The 15004-nt window shown below is 44.3% G+C and overlaps 1 protein-coding gene across 2 annotated transcripts in view; it reads right to left on the bottom strand.

Annotated features, from left to right (window-relative positions):
• The window catches only part of SACS (sacsin molecular chaperone), a 368710-nt gene that overhangs the window by 113205 nt on the left and 240501 nt on the right, over positions 1–15004 (bottom strand). For both annotated transcript variants that reach the window (XM_086935194.1, XM_086935196.1), the window contains exon 7: positions 9203–10685. In XM_086935194.1, coding sequence (XP_086791320.1) covers positions 9203–10685 — 1483 coding nt within the window. The remainder of the gene's footprint in view (positions 1–9202; positions 10686–15004) is intronic.

Below are 15004 nucleotides of genomic sequence, written 5' to 3'. Positions count from 1 at the left end.
AGATTTGCAAAAAAATTGCGAACTTTTACCTACATTCCATTTTGCTATTCTCAAATAGCGATTCCTTAAAAATCGCTATTTGGGAATCGCAAAATGGAAATTACCTACATATGCCCCATAGAGAATAGTCTGGAAGTGAAGAGCAAGGACCTTAGCAGCCTTCTAAATATTGTGGCGAATAAGGTACTCTTCTCTGATGCTGGAATGGGGAAGAGGTGTAAAATGCACTGGCTTTCTGCAAATCCATGTTATCTACATCATAAGGAGGGGCACATTTCTCCCAATGCCCTCCATTTTCAACTCCATCCAAGTCCAATCCCAAAAAATGGTGCAATGTATATGCATGCGGTAGTGGGATTGTATCTAAGTCGGATGGGTTCAGTGTATACTGTGCGGTACGCCAAGATCTGTATGGCACGGATCTTGGTGTTGAGCCTGATGATAGTACAGAACCAGAGATGGGTTCAAGGGGTCCAGGCAGTGCTAAAGGAGAAGCTGCCAGCAATAATCTGATAGGAGAGTCCTGCAGATCCTTTGCATGCATAGGGGCGCAAGAGGGAACTGGAAGAGTTACAAAGATGCACAGCCCAGCCTCAGGAATGGCTTTGACTTGCTGTGATGTTGTCGATAGGTCTAGAAATGTGGATGCATTAGAAATGAGATAGAATCAGCTCTTCGTGGAATGAGAGAGAGACCGAGAGGCTGGAAGGGGGGCAAGTCCCGTTGGACTTTTTTGTTTTCTCCTTTGACTTATCTTAAGACTTCCCCCATAAGGAAGATTGGCCTAGGTACGACTTCAGGAGTGGGACAGGAATGGAGTATGTGCACTCCACTTCAACTTGGAGTGGGACCGGTGCAGAGCCTTCTGGTGCTTCAACATGTAGAGCTTCATCTCACGATCTCAAATGTTTTTCGGGTTCATCTGGAGGCAGTCACGGATGGCCTTAGAGTTGTGCGACAAACCTAAGCACCTAAGGGACACCTCATGGAGATCTGTCACAGAAATCCATTTGTGACAGTCCCTATAAGGCTTAAACCCTATAGTTTTAGGGAGAAACATGCCTTACAAGCTGGAAAATACAATTTGAGTGAAAGAAGTGAAGAAAAAAGAATGAGCAGAGTTCCGGATATGCTTCTGAAGGTGCAGAAAGAAAGGAACTGATGTCAGCACACCTGGGTGGTGCTTACTTGTGGCTCGGTTTGTCACTTTCAAAGCAGCATGTATGCGGAGTTGCACTGTGCTACCTGTCAGAGAGCAGGAGCACAGCTTTAAATTTTCTGGATCCAGTCAGCCTCCTGGTGATATTTACAAGGTAAGGAATCTTTGGTTAGAAGTATCCATCAGAAAACATAGTACCATCTCTGCTCACATCGGTACAGAAGAGTCTTCTTTAAATGGAAGGTGAGTCAGGCCTCACACGTTTCACATTGTGGCCAGGGGAGAGGTACAAATTGTAAACCTGGTGGTGGTCGTTCATTGAGTATTTGGAGTGGCACTAGGGGTAGTACTGGAAGGGCACCCTTTCCATCACTGTATCCACATTCTTGACGACGAAGTCCTTGAGGCAAGGGGGGCAGTACCCTTGTGTGGCCCCGACGGTGAGGAGTCGAAAGGAGGTCGATGTCCATTAAAAGTCACCTGGGGAAAAAAGCAAAGTCGAAGATCTGTTGAGAAGAATTTCTTCTGCAGGTACTGGAGTCATGACAACCACTTGGGCTAGAAGGAAAGCACTTAAGATCACTGAACACAGAGATCACTTTTGGCACACATCCGAACCCGATGGTGGTCAAAAACAATATGACAGGGAGTCAATGCCCATGATCTTTGCCAGCTAAGTGTGGAGTCACTATATCTCATGACTCGAAATGCTTCTTCGAAGAAAAACAACTTGCAAATGTCTGTGCCCAATACTAGATGGCAGGAGTATGCAAAGCATGTGTATTTACAGCAAAACATGCTACAAACACCTAGGGCCCGATTCACACTGGTAAAGTTAGACTTTTGGTCTACATTTAGAGCAAAAGTCTAACTTTACTACTTTTCGGCATCACAAAAGTAAAAGTGAGTTATGAGTAGTATCTCTGTGACTGCTGAGTTTCCACACTCGGGCTGAATCTCAATCAATCATGGATTTGTAGAGTGTGGCAAATCACCCATGAGGGTCTCAAGGCCCTACGTGGTGATCTGTTCATTCGAACAGCCAAGTCTTGAGTTCTTTCATGAATTGCTGAAGCGATGAGACAGACTTGAGGTGCAGGGGAAGGTCATTTCAAGCTTTAGCCGCCAGGTGTGAGAAGGAGTGTACTCCACTGTTGCCTTAGTGAATCCGGGGGGGTTCCTGCTATTAATAGGGAAACGGATCACAGGTGTCTGGTCAGTCGGTGGAAGGTCATGCGCCTGATATATGCTGGTCCTAGTTGTGCAGGGCTTTGTATGCATAGGTCAACAACTGGGACTGGCATCTCTTCTGCATGGGAAGCCAGTGTAGCTTCTTCAGGTGAAGTGTGATGTGGGTTCATCAGGGGAGGTCGAGGATGAGTCTTGCTGCTGAGTGTTGTATTGTCTGTAGTCTCTTCAGGAGGCCTGCAGCGATTCCTACGCAGAGTGTGTTCCCGTAATCCAGCCTGATGGTGACAAGGGCCTGCACAATGGTCCTCCTGGTGTTGACTGGGAGCCATGAGAAGATCTTGCGGAGAATATGTAGGATGTGGAAGCATACAGAGGAGTCTGTGTTTACCTGTTTCTTCATGGATAGCTTGCTATCCAAGATGATGCTGAGGTTGCAGGCATGGTCTGTCGGGTGGGGGATGAGCCAAGTTCAGAAGGCCACCATGCGTCAATCCATGGCAAGGTGTTGTTACCAAAAATTAGAACTTCCGTCTTGTCCATGCTGAGCTTGAGCAGTTGTCCTTCATTGAGTTGGTGACATTCCTCACACATCTGTGGAAGTTGGCTCAAGTGGTGGTGGTGTCTGACTGTAAAAGGATGAACTGAGTGTCATCAGGGTAGGAGCTGATGTTAAGTCTATGCGATCTGACAGTGCCGGCCAAGGGGGTCATGTACATGTTGAAGAGGGTGGGGCTGAGGTACAATCCTTGGGCCACGTCACAGAGGACCTTATTGGTTTCCGAGGTGAACAGTGGGATCTGCTGGGTCGGTGGATAGTTTCGTCAGGACAGGCCTAACGTCAGCGTGTTTCCAGTTCTCAGGGAATCAGGCCAAGGTGATGGAGTTCTTGCCAGTTGTCTTGCTCCGGAGTTTGAAGGCGTGGTGGGAGCAGGGGTCCGTGGGCCCTCCAGAATGTACAGAGTTCATGATGGAGGTTGTGGCTTGAGTCGTGAGAAGTTTCCAGTGGGTGAGAAGGTGTTTGGGGTTTATGTTCATGGGAGTTAGCAGGCTGATGCTGTCAGTGGCGGAGGGTTGGGGTTTTCTAAGTTTTCGTAGATGGTTGAGATCTTGTTATGGAAAATATCTGCTAAGGAATGACACCGTTCTTGAGAGGGGGTGATTTTGTTTCAGGTCACTGCGGGCTTAGAGAACTCCTACATGATGGCGAAGAGCTCCTTGCTATGGTTTGTAGTGGTTGAGTGCAGTCTTGAGGGTGGTGGTGAGGAAAGGCAGTAGAATGTCATTTTTAGTAATACACAACAATATATAAAAAACTGTAAATGAACTGTACATATTCACCTTTTAGGAAAGCAAAAATTAAGCAGATTTGCTGTTACTTTTAAGTGTGATGGAAACAAAGATTTTAATAGGATCAGAACAAATCAAGACAGTTTACTTGATGATGCACGAATAATATTCACCGAAACTCGATTTCCACACATTATCATTTATGTGCAATATAGTTTGATTAGTAAAACTGTACTGTGTAAATTTAGTGTCCATTTCAATGGTAAATGGCAATGCCTTACCACATGATGTATTAGTACGCTAAAAAAATAAATTGCTCACTTCAGTCCAATAAAGCCAGGAGGGTTTTGGAATTTGGGTGTGGTAAAAAGTGGGTCATCACCCTAAAAAGTTTGGGAAGCACTGATTTACAATAATAGCGAAGGTATTGCAACAAAGCAATGTACAGGGTCAAAGGCAAGCATAAGTTCAACAAGTGATAGGAGACATAACTGGTTATTGGAGTATTAATGTATTGCAATGCAGTGTTCTTTAAAGAAGTATGTTGTCAACTCTCTGCTAAACTTGAGCAGGATTCGGGTGGTCCAGGGATATTGCACCAGATCTTGGGAGTATAGTTGGAAAGGGCTTTCTGCCTTGTCTTTTCCTTTATTAAACTTCTTAGTCTCCAGTCTGATGGTAGCCTGGCTGCAGGTGTGTCAAGAGCCACCACAGATGGTCAGCTTGTCCACAAGATAAGCAGGGGTGCTGGTCAGAAGTCAGGTCGGCACTATATTTCAGCTAATAGAAATACATAAAAGCCACTAAAATGCAATCCTCTGACATATTTACAGATGACTGTGGACACCACAGACCTCAGGCCATTTTTGCTGTGTCAGATAAAATACCTTATAAGAAGCATTAGCCGCAAGTTCAGAAAACAAGCATTGGCATAGCCAATAGGTATCGCCTTTGGGACCTTATAAGTGTTTAGCCATGCAACAGTTGATGTTGTTGCACCAAGGATATTGTGCTGTATAACTAAACACTTATAAGGTTCCAAAGGCGAGACCTATTGGCTATGCCAATGCTTGTTTTATTTCTAAAAGTTCTGATGAGAACCAAGGAGCCCTTTCACCTAACAGTTTAGCTTTTTGCTGCCTAAGAGGTGCTAGGTTGTTTAAGGTGCTTAGCATCCATACCTTGAACCTAGTGTACCTACTTGTAATGTCTCCAGTCATATCGGGGGTGGAGTTGGTTGATATGTTGGAAGGGTATCAATCTGTGATCAGACCATAGGATCTCTGTTGGGTTTCCTGTAGTCATTTTGTGTATGTTTGAGAATATTGGATCTAGTAAGTGGCCTTGCTTATGCGTTGGGCCTTTGACCCGTTGTGTTAGATGAATTGCTTCTAGGTCCAGTGTGAAATGTTTGGATACATCATATTCCACGTTTTCTAGGTGAAGATTTAAATCCCCAAACACTGTGAAGCCTCTGGTATTAGGCTATGTTCTACCACTGTGTCAGGGAGGATTTGTATGAATTGAGTGGCAGAGCCTGGGTGTCGGTATATTAAAAGACCAGAGAAATGGAAGGTTGGTGATATTTCCGTAGCAAATAACAGACATCTTCAGTTAGGGAGTGGCAGTGGATCACATTTTATGAAATATGGCACACCCCATCCCTATTTGCATCCTTCCCTGTCATACCTGGCAATTCCAAAACCTTGAGGGAAGGTCCTCACAATGTCTGGTGTAGAGTCTACTATATGGCAGATGCATGAATTTAATGTGAAGATTTTACATAGAGACTGATTTGAAGACAGGGGCGTGGCTACAGGCAGAATATGGCAGACGCATGAGCTACAGGCCCGCCCTGGCCCAACAATAATTCTGCCACATCTGCCTGCTGGGGTGGCAACAGGCGACCTCAGCGGCCCCTGTGCTACGACAGTGGGCAGAAACTGGCTTCCTGACAGAAACAGCAGATCGCCCGGGAAGAGACCTACAGGCCTGCAGCCGTGACCGGGCTCACCTGGTGCGGTTGGCCCTGGGAAAGAGCTTAGCTGTGGGGAGTGCGCACTGAGGAGTGGCTCCTGCTTATCCCCGCTGCCCCTAGAGACAACGGTTAACCGCTGCCTGTGTGCTGGGGATCTGCAGGGCCAGCAACAGGTGAGAAGCCCTTGAATAGAGTGGTGAACCGACGGTGATGACAAACACCGAAGGGACCCTCAGAAGAGTACAAGGATGCTGCGCCGACACCCGTGAGGAGGCGGCGGCCTGCTTTGAAGGACAGCTGGTGATAGGAGCGGCCCCCTAGCAAGCCCCAGAGGTGGTAGGGCCAAGGAGGTGAAGGTAATCGGGGCCGATATCGAGACCCGGAACATGGAATGCAGAGGGAGCGGGTGAGGCGCACCCACCCCAGCGATGAGTGTAGAGAGTACTGGGGCAGCGCCGGGAGGGAGGCGGCAGCTTCATTGAAGCACTACCTATTCCAAGAGCAGGCCCTGAATTAGCTCCTACAAAGAGAGAGCTGCTTTAGTGAAAGCGAACGGGCCGGAAGTGGGGCCCGCTGCCCTGATAGTGAACGGGGCTTACGTTGGGGCCTGGAGTGCGGAACACGAGGGGGCAGGGAGAGAGCGCCACCTGGGCTGCAGAGATAGAGTCCGGCCTCACTGGAAAGAGAAAAGATAGGGTGATAATGGATTGAGGACCTGGACTCTGCACCACGGTGCTGCCTACCTGCACCCAATTTAGGGAGGCCTGTGCCCAGCTGCCTGGAGAAAAACAAGTGTGCGAGCCTCGCGCTCATGGTAAAAACAATAAAAAACTAAAAAAAGTGTGACGAGAGGCAGCAGGGGGAGGGGAGAGAGGAGGGGGCCTGCGCATGTTTCTCTTGGGGGAGCGAGCCAAACGTGCTCACGTTGCCATTGAAGTTAATGAAAAGCGTGCATGTTTTTGGCTGAAAGTCGAAGCGATTGCTAAAGGTCTCCTTCCTATTCAGCGCATGCGCACTGCTTATGCGAAACCTAAAAATAGCTGAGAATAGAAGATTGTCAGGTAAGCGATCACCGACCTGCGACTTGAGGCCTGAGGATTTCTATTTGATGTAATATAGATTGTGAGAGGTTTTTGTTTCCGAGTTTGAAAATACAGTGCTGGGGCAAACTAGCTTGGCCAGGCCCATAAGCATCTTGTGTGATAATACAGAATGATATTTCAAGATAGCACTCTACCTATCATTCCTAAGGGCAACCAAGGATGACGGTATGCCAGACCTTGAGGTGGAGTAGGCAGACATGCACTTTGTGTTGCAACACTGTTTACCTGAAGCTTGATGCATTACATTCTTGATGTGATTGTTAGGCATCTGACTATACAATATAGACAACTGCAGAATGTGTTAGGGATACCACAATTCTGAGGTACAGTATGACGCGTGACAGAAATACGCAGAGTAACTACTGCTGAAATTACATCCAGCACTGTACACTATCATTCCATGTAAAAGGGCAGTCAGGGTTCACATTTTGTGACCTGTTCCCTTAACAGGGGAGAGTCAGTGCACTGAATCTCTAACCAGAGAAGTCTTCAGGACTCAGACAGGCAGTACTCTGCAGCAGGTCAACATCAAGGTGAAACGTTAGTTAAAGAGCAGCAGAACGTATCACCAAGCTGAACATCAGTTGTAATTTCTATACCTGCTAGTACCATGCAGTACAGCTTCGATCACTATTATCACTAATGACGTAATAGTTTGCTACTCTGTTCCAGCATCACCAAGATCATCTCTGGCACGTTTACTCACCTCCAGCACAATGGCTAACACCACATCAAAACACACAACAAATCCCTGGCTTGTGGAATGTCTTTGAGCAGAAACCTGAGCTGCATCTTTCCACTAGCAATGTGCAATACACCTGCATCCCAGTGGAGACCAAAGACCAATGTGTGTGCTTCACATTTACGAGCCAGAGAGCTATTAAATCACATTTTACCGGAGGAATGTTTTATGGTGTAAACTGCACACAACAAGTTTTCTTTTTTTTTTATTCAGAGGAGGTGTTGGGCGCTCATGTTTTTCCCCTGGGCATATTCACTGTTATGTAGTCTTAGGCATGACCTGGCCAGCTTTATGAGCACTCTAAGAATAATAACAAACGAGCAAACTGGTTTGTTCCTAGTAACTTTTTTTCTTGCTACTTATGATAACTATCTTGTTTGCTTTACTGCTTCTTATTCTAAATACATGACTGTTATACAGTATTATCCTTTTCCTGAGATCAACGTTTATGTAATGTCGTCCTGAAAAAACCCAATGGCAAACGCACAAGACCTCCCCATCAGCCAACGACACAGGGGATCAAAAAATCCAGCCCACCAGATTCAAGCAACAGACTGGGGGACCGGGCAAGGTACTACTGTGAATCTCGTCTCTCCTTCTGATCGGGTTCAATCCTGAACTCGAAGGGTGGCATGCAGCAATCCACAGGGGGTCCTCTCTTTCACCCCTTCCGAGCAACATCTGCAGCCACCCAAACACCACTGTCACCAAGTCAAATCCCAAATGTATGCCAAGGACACTCAAATTCATATGTGATTAAACTAGGAACCAGAAAAGCATCAACGACTGCCTTAAAATCAGATAAGCTTGACTGAATACCTTTGTTTTATTTATGTTGTATGGCAGAGATTCAAGTACTGGAAGGCACTTACTCCAAAAATATTCCTTTAGTATTACCCACATACCTTCGCACTCCCCCAAACAGTGGATAGAACGCAAGAAATGGGGATAATTGTCGACACAGATATATCATTCGCACCACAAATCCATGCAATTGGCCAGATCCTTAGTAATTCACAAATGGACTGTTTCAAAATGGTCCATGTATGGCTCCCAGAAAGTTCACTGATAGACTACAAAGGATACAAATCAAGTCAGCCAAATGTGCTTTAATCTGGGGACAGGCAATCATGTCAAACAGCCCTAAAAGCAGTCCACTGGCAGGTAGTGTGGACAAGGATAAAAGGCACTCCATAGCGCCCACAAGATTTATTGGAACGAAGGACCCAAATATCACCAAAACTTGGCTTCCAACTACAAACCCACTAGGGACATGGATCAACCAACCTGCACCACAGCCACCCATGCACCTTAAGGCGACAGAGGTAGGTTACTGGGAGCCCAGAGTTTCAAACTCTGGATTTCTTTGTATCCCTTCCTGAGCGTAGAACAAATCTCCTGCTGGAGAAAAATTCTGATTTGTATAGAGCTTTAAAGTAATTGTTAAACTACATTTATTGATATGTGACACAGTAAAAATAAAGAATTACCTAAAATAAAATACATTGATTAAACATCACCATATTAATTAACTGCCAATCGTTCCACGTACATATACAATTGTTTAGATTAAATCACTTCCTTTGAAATACACCCCAAATGTTTCTGCTGGTACACAGAGCATACAATCTGTAGTCAGTCATGTAAATCTAACATAGAGACTTATTATAATTATCAGCAGCGGACTAGACAAGATAACATCATAAATTAACTATGGAGTTTTCAAAAGTTAAAATCTTTACCTTGGGAAATCTTCTAAGGTTATGTAAACAACATCTTTATCTGACACAGATGAGGAGAAAGTAGTGAAGGTTCCATTCTGTAAAGGAAGAAGTTCGAGACCAAGAAGTTCACTGTAATTTCTATCACTGAGCACAAACTCTAAGAGGCGAATCTTTTCCTCGGTTGAACCTCTGTGCCCAGATTTCCTCAATACCTGTCGCACCAACGAAGGAGTCACTTTCTTCACTGGCTTAGTATTGGGTACTGAAAACTGAATTGCATCCGAAATGTTGGAAGGTACTTTAGTGACATGTGTTCCTGAGGATTGAAGATACTTCAGCACTGTTTCTGTATACTCAAGTTTTTCATCGATTTCTGAGAAGCACACCTCATGCACGTTCAACCATGAACCACCAATGGAATAAACAACCGCATTCTGTAGCAAATCACTCAATAAAGGTTCTAATGCAGACTTCCAGTGTAGTCTTGTCTTCGTCATATCTGGCCATATGCTATAAATTTTCTCTGCGGAGAGTGGAAAATCAGGATTCTCCTCCGTCTCCATTCTCTTGATAGCTTCCAAAATGAGGGTAGAATATGCCTTTGGGACCACACTTTTTATGAGAAGTTCATTCCAGAGAGCAGCAGGGTCTCGCCACTGATCCAGTTCTCGCCACTTGATGCTCCTTCGGTTATCAGTTAGGCCAAAGAAACCACTAATATGAACAGGGAGACCTGTCTTGCTTTCGTCACCTGGAGGTAAAGGAAGAAAACAAAACGCTCTCCCATAAAATTCAGCGACTGCTCCCTTGTCCTGCCCATCACATGACAAAGGCATGGCAATACCTATTGTAGGTATAAATTTCAAGTCATCAGCTAAGCAGTCAAGTTCATTGCACATTCCTCGACCGCCAACACTATTGCATACCAACCAAGAGGTGTGTTGGACCTCTTTAATGCTCTCATCTTCTACAAGTATGTTTATGTGGTAAGTTACACAAGTTATGCTGTTGCTTGGAATGCCATTACAATAGTCATCTATGGCACTACCTAGAATCTTTATGGAGTTTGGCCTTTCATGCTTCAAGGCTTTGTTTTCATTAGCGGTCACCTTAAAAAGAAGCCGCTCTGTTCCATCTTCCTCCCTCACATACAAGGACACATTTTGAACACTTTTAAGGAACAGTAACACAGTATCTGCATCTGCCCTGAATGAATCAAACAGCTCCAGAACTTTTTGTTTGTTGTATACATTGGTACTTAATAAAGATGGCTCATGGCGAAGAGGAAAGCGGAAAAATGTCCCTGGAAAATGGCCATCCACGATTGTTTCTTTTGTGCTTCCAAAAATGCCGATGAATGGTGCAAACTGGTCCACAAGTTCGTTGATCTCTTTTATGTCTTCTTTTAAATTCCAACACTGGCCCGATTCGTGCCGGCCAAAAAGCGTTTGATGGGGGTCCAGCATTCCTATTTGGTCACCGCTGAATATACTTGGAACATCTGCCCAAAAAAGGAAAATAATACAATATAACTTGGTCTTTAAAAGAATTATTATCAGATCACTTGTTTCTTAAGTTAATAGTATGCATTTAAGTATATAAAATGTACATGCTTTACAAGCACAAATAGAGTACATAAACCAGATTTGTGGGAAATTGTTATCATTTCAAGCTTACCTTTTTTGTACTGACATTGATTCTTACTTAGAATTAGAGAATTATCCAGAACTCCCTTTTTTCAAACCTTCCTGATATGTTTTGGTAGCGTTCCATCATCTGGAGAAAGCAGTCAGACACAGTTTCGGTTATGTGCACGTTAGGTGCACAGTTAATAAAGGCAGGATAGTACCATCTGGCTCACCTACTGTGACTTTCCAAATTGGAAACCAGCACTCTTCAGAGTTCCATCACTGAGGTCCTCAAATGTTTCATATGTGATTAAGACATATGCAGTGCTTGAGCAATGTGTACGATCTTAGCAAGGTCGACCAGGGGGATATATTCAAATGCATTTGGGCAAACACGAAAACAGGCGAGAGTAAACTAAGTGGAATAATGTTAGTGACAGAAGAAAATAAGCATTGGCAAAACCAACAGGTCTGACTTGAATGTGTTAATGCACACAAACACAGGTATTCACAAACCATGCCTGCATGTGACAGTATACGAAAGTACAAATTATTGGCCTTGTGGTGCTAGTGTGTACCTATTTCGCTGACGTGCTATGGTTAGATGGGTTCATAAACAAAGCAGGGTTTCCATCTAGTGCAGAGAAAAATCAATAGCCCGAGAAGCCAGCGCATTTCAACCGCAGAGATTTTATTATTTGTTACACGTCTAGTTCTCAATGTTCAAACATAATAAGGACAAGTCAAGGTTACGAACAGATTTCCCAGTAAATTTATGCAAATTATTCTACAATAAAATACAATCTATTTGTACTTCACATATTATCCAAACGGTTTCTTTAACTGCCTGTGTTTTTGAAAAGAGACCACATATATCTAGCAGAGTCCCACACAATCTCATATGAATGCATGCAATGTGGAGTGAAAGAGACCGGTGAGAGGGAGGAAGAATAAGACAAAAGAGAGCGTGGCACAGAAAGGAGAAAGAGGAGGGAATGAAAGAGAGAGAAAGAGGAAATCATAGAAGGAGTGATAGAGGTTAAAAAGTGCGAGAACAAGCAAATGAGGCGAAGTACCAAGAGAGAGAACACACACAACCAACAGCGAGACAGAGCTGGGAAATTGAGAGAAAAGACGTGACAGACAGGAGAGAAAGAGCACAAATGAGGGAAAGAAAGAGGGAGGAGAAAGAAAGAAAGATGGTAAGAGATATTGGTAGAAGAAGAGAGAGAGAAACAACGAGGGGTAGAGGAAAAGGAAGAAGAAATAGGAGGCACAGAAAAAGATGTATAGACCTAGATATAGGCATATGGCTAAATAGGTTATATAAGACATATTCTACATTTTCTAATTGCTCTTTGTTTAGCAGTTTCTCTGACAGATTAAATTCGATGCCTTGGAGATGAGGTCTGCATGACCTCTTGTGGTGTAGCAGCTGTTCAGGGTGGACATACCGGCAGGACTCATTGACTTGAATTTTTTCGGTGCCCGTCCAGCATTTGCCTCTATGGTAGGCGGTCACCCTAGCCAGTGCTCCAATAAAACTACTTGCTTATCATCCTCGGAGCAGCATTCACCTGGCAGCTGAAACCAGTTTGAATGGCAATATAAAGTCAATGCACTTCTAAGGGTGGTCGACAGAAGACATATGTAAGAGATCTCAGAATGTAAAATCAGAAGATAGAGGTTCTGAGCTCTGTACTTCAGCCATAGGTTTTCTCTTTCAGCAAAAGTCTTCCTGAAGTAGAGACAAGGCGATTTCTACCACAAAGAGGAGCATATGTACATGGAGATGTCGGAGCGTCGAGTGTGCCAAATATTTACAATATGGTGCACCCCTGTGCTTTCCCTAGCTCTGCCGCTAAAATTAGCTGCCTACTGCCAACGCAGGCTCCCTTGAACCTAGTGAAAGGGTGCCTGCGTTGCAGAGGATGATTGTTTATGAGCAGGAAGGTGTTCCGTCCTGCACATAAACAATTCGTAATGGCGATTTGATATTTCTTTGTAAGTAGAAAATCGTCATTATTTAAGATTGTTTAAGCGCACTTTTCTGCACATAAACAATCATTCATGGCGTTTTGCTCATTCTATGTGTGCTGCAGAATGCAGCAAAGATGGGAAAAGCAAATAAGAGAAGAAAACAAAGTATTTCTCCTCGTTTCCCCATTCTAGCACCCGCTCTTGCTTGGCGTTAGTTTTTGGCACTACCTCAGATTCACAGATCCTTGTAAGTCTCGGGCAGCGTCAAAAAGCAATGGGTGTTGCAGTGGAAAGGCCACAGCTAGCTACACCCATTGCACACCCTTTCACGCAGTTATCTGCGTGAAAGGGTACCATATTTACAAAGTGCCATTAAGCTACAAAAAGTCAATATAGAGTAGGGCATTGCGCCTAAGGATCATTGTTACAAGTGACATTCCTGTGGCAGCCGTGCCCTTGTAAATATGCCTCATCATTGGTTGATTACAACTAAGAGATGCTTATCAATATCTCTCCATGCACTAATGTTTTGAGTACTCTACCAACACAGAAACGAGAAGCACGTATTTTTGGGAGCAAGCACATGACTTCTGTCCATTCAACACCTGTACTCTTGGATCCCCTCTCCTGGTGATTCTCACAGAATTATCTGGCAACAGATGCACTGTCTAGCCAGACCATAAAAAGGGTGGGACCATCAATTGTGAAAGTAGGCTTGATTCCTCAAATAGCTCCTCTATTCTTATTCTGATCATTTTATTGTCGCTCTGATGGGGCTAAGATCACAACTCTGTAATCATACTTTTTCGCAAAAAATACCTTTGATCCAGTCTTTCTTCCTACGCACATCACTAAGAGGACCATGTCTACATGGAATCAGTTGTATGTGAGATGAAATACTTTTTTACCTAAGCACATCTCAAACACTTGCACACTCTCCACTTGCTTGATGGAGACCCACAGGGCCCTATCAGTAGAGCAAGCAGAAAATACATGCCACTACAAGGGGGTCATCACATGGGCCACAGCAGCAATGCTGATGATGCTTTGGGCAGTGGTGAACCTGCCTGGGAATGGGATAGGAAGCATGTTTGACACCAGACACTTTGTAGAAATGTGACATTAAGGAAATAAGATCCATATAAGCAAAAAAATATGACAGAGTGGAGCAAGTAAGGTGAGCTATAGGGAACGCGAGAGACGTTGAAGAAGGAGCCCTGTTGGGAATGTCAGCCTTAGGGATAACAAACCTGAAGGACTGTTACTCTAGTGGAAAGAGAAGAATTGCCAAATGGTTGGAGTTACATCTTGGACTATGTAGGCAGATTAGAGAACAGAGTCTTACTTCGGTTGAGGACGAATAGAGGAATGGAGACCAAAAGGTGAGCCTCTTATTCAATTGATGAAGCAGAGATCCCAATGAATAATCAAGTCTGTTACATCTGACGTCTGGTCAAGGACATCTCACAGATGGCCAAACATTACAGCAGTAAAACATCCCCCTGGACAGCGATCTCTTCCCTGGAGTTTCAAGGTATCCCCGCCTCCAGAAACCACAGCAGATCTAGTAGCCAGTGCGTCTAGTTATGTTATGTTATGTTATGTTAAACTCATTTATTACGCGCACAGATGCTCCAGCAAAGGAGCGTTCTGGCGCCCGACAAGGTAGCAACACAACAAAACAGGACAGAACGGGGCAAACGGAAGGAACTAAGGAAACAAGAAAGTTTTTACAGCTCGACGAAAAGAGAGCAAATCCCTGAGGGCACGAATCTCAAGGGGAAGGGAATTCCACAACACTGCGGCGCGTACTTGAAATGAGCGACCGCCAGCCCGGCAGCGCTTAAAACGAGGGTCGACAGCAAGTTCTAGTAAGCCTTAAAATAGACAAACGGAAGTTGTGAATGCACATTTTGCACCTAACTATCATGTCCTGGACGATCCCTTAATCATCTCCTGGTATACGAATTTGATTAAAGTCACTAAAATTAAATGGCTCCCTGAAGAACTCCTTTGCATTCAGGTGTGAGTTTTCTCTCAGTCAGGCCCAGGCATCTGAGTACGTGTTTAATCACTGAATGGCTTCTAGACCATATATAGGAAATATCCCATAGAGTAGTTTAGCTAAATGAGTTAACTAAATTCTGATTTCAGATTTAAAAGGTTATGTCCCAGATGTTCCGACTTCCTGAAAATTGTAATTAATTTATGG

This window comes from Lissotriton vulgaris, chromosome 8 (genome assembly GCF_964263255.1).
Source record: "Lissotriton vulgaris chromosome 8, aLisVul1.2, whole genome shotgun sequence".
Classification (NCBI taxonomy): Eukaryota; Metazoa; Chordata; class Amphibia; order Caudata; family Salamandridae; genus Lissotriton; species Lissotriton vulgaris.
The sequence above is the reverse complement of the archived record's forward strand: the minus strand, read 5'-3'. Positions and strand labels throughout refer to the sequence as shown.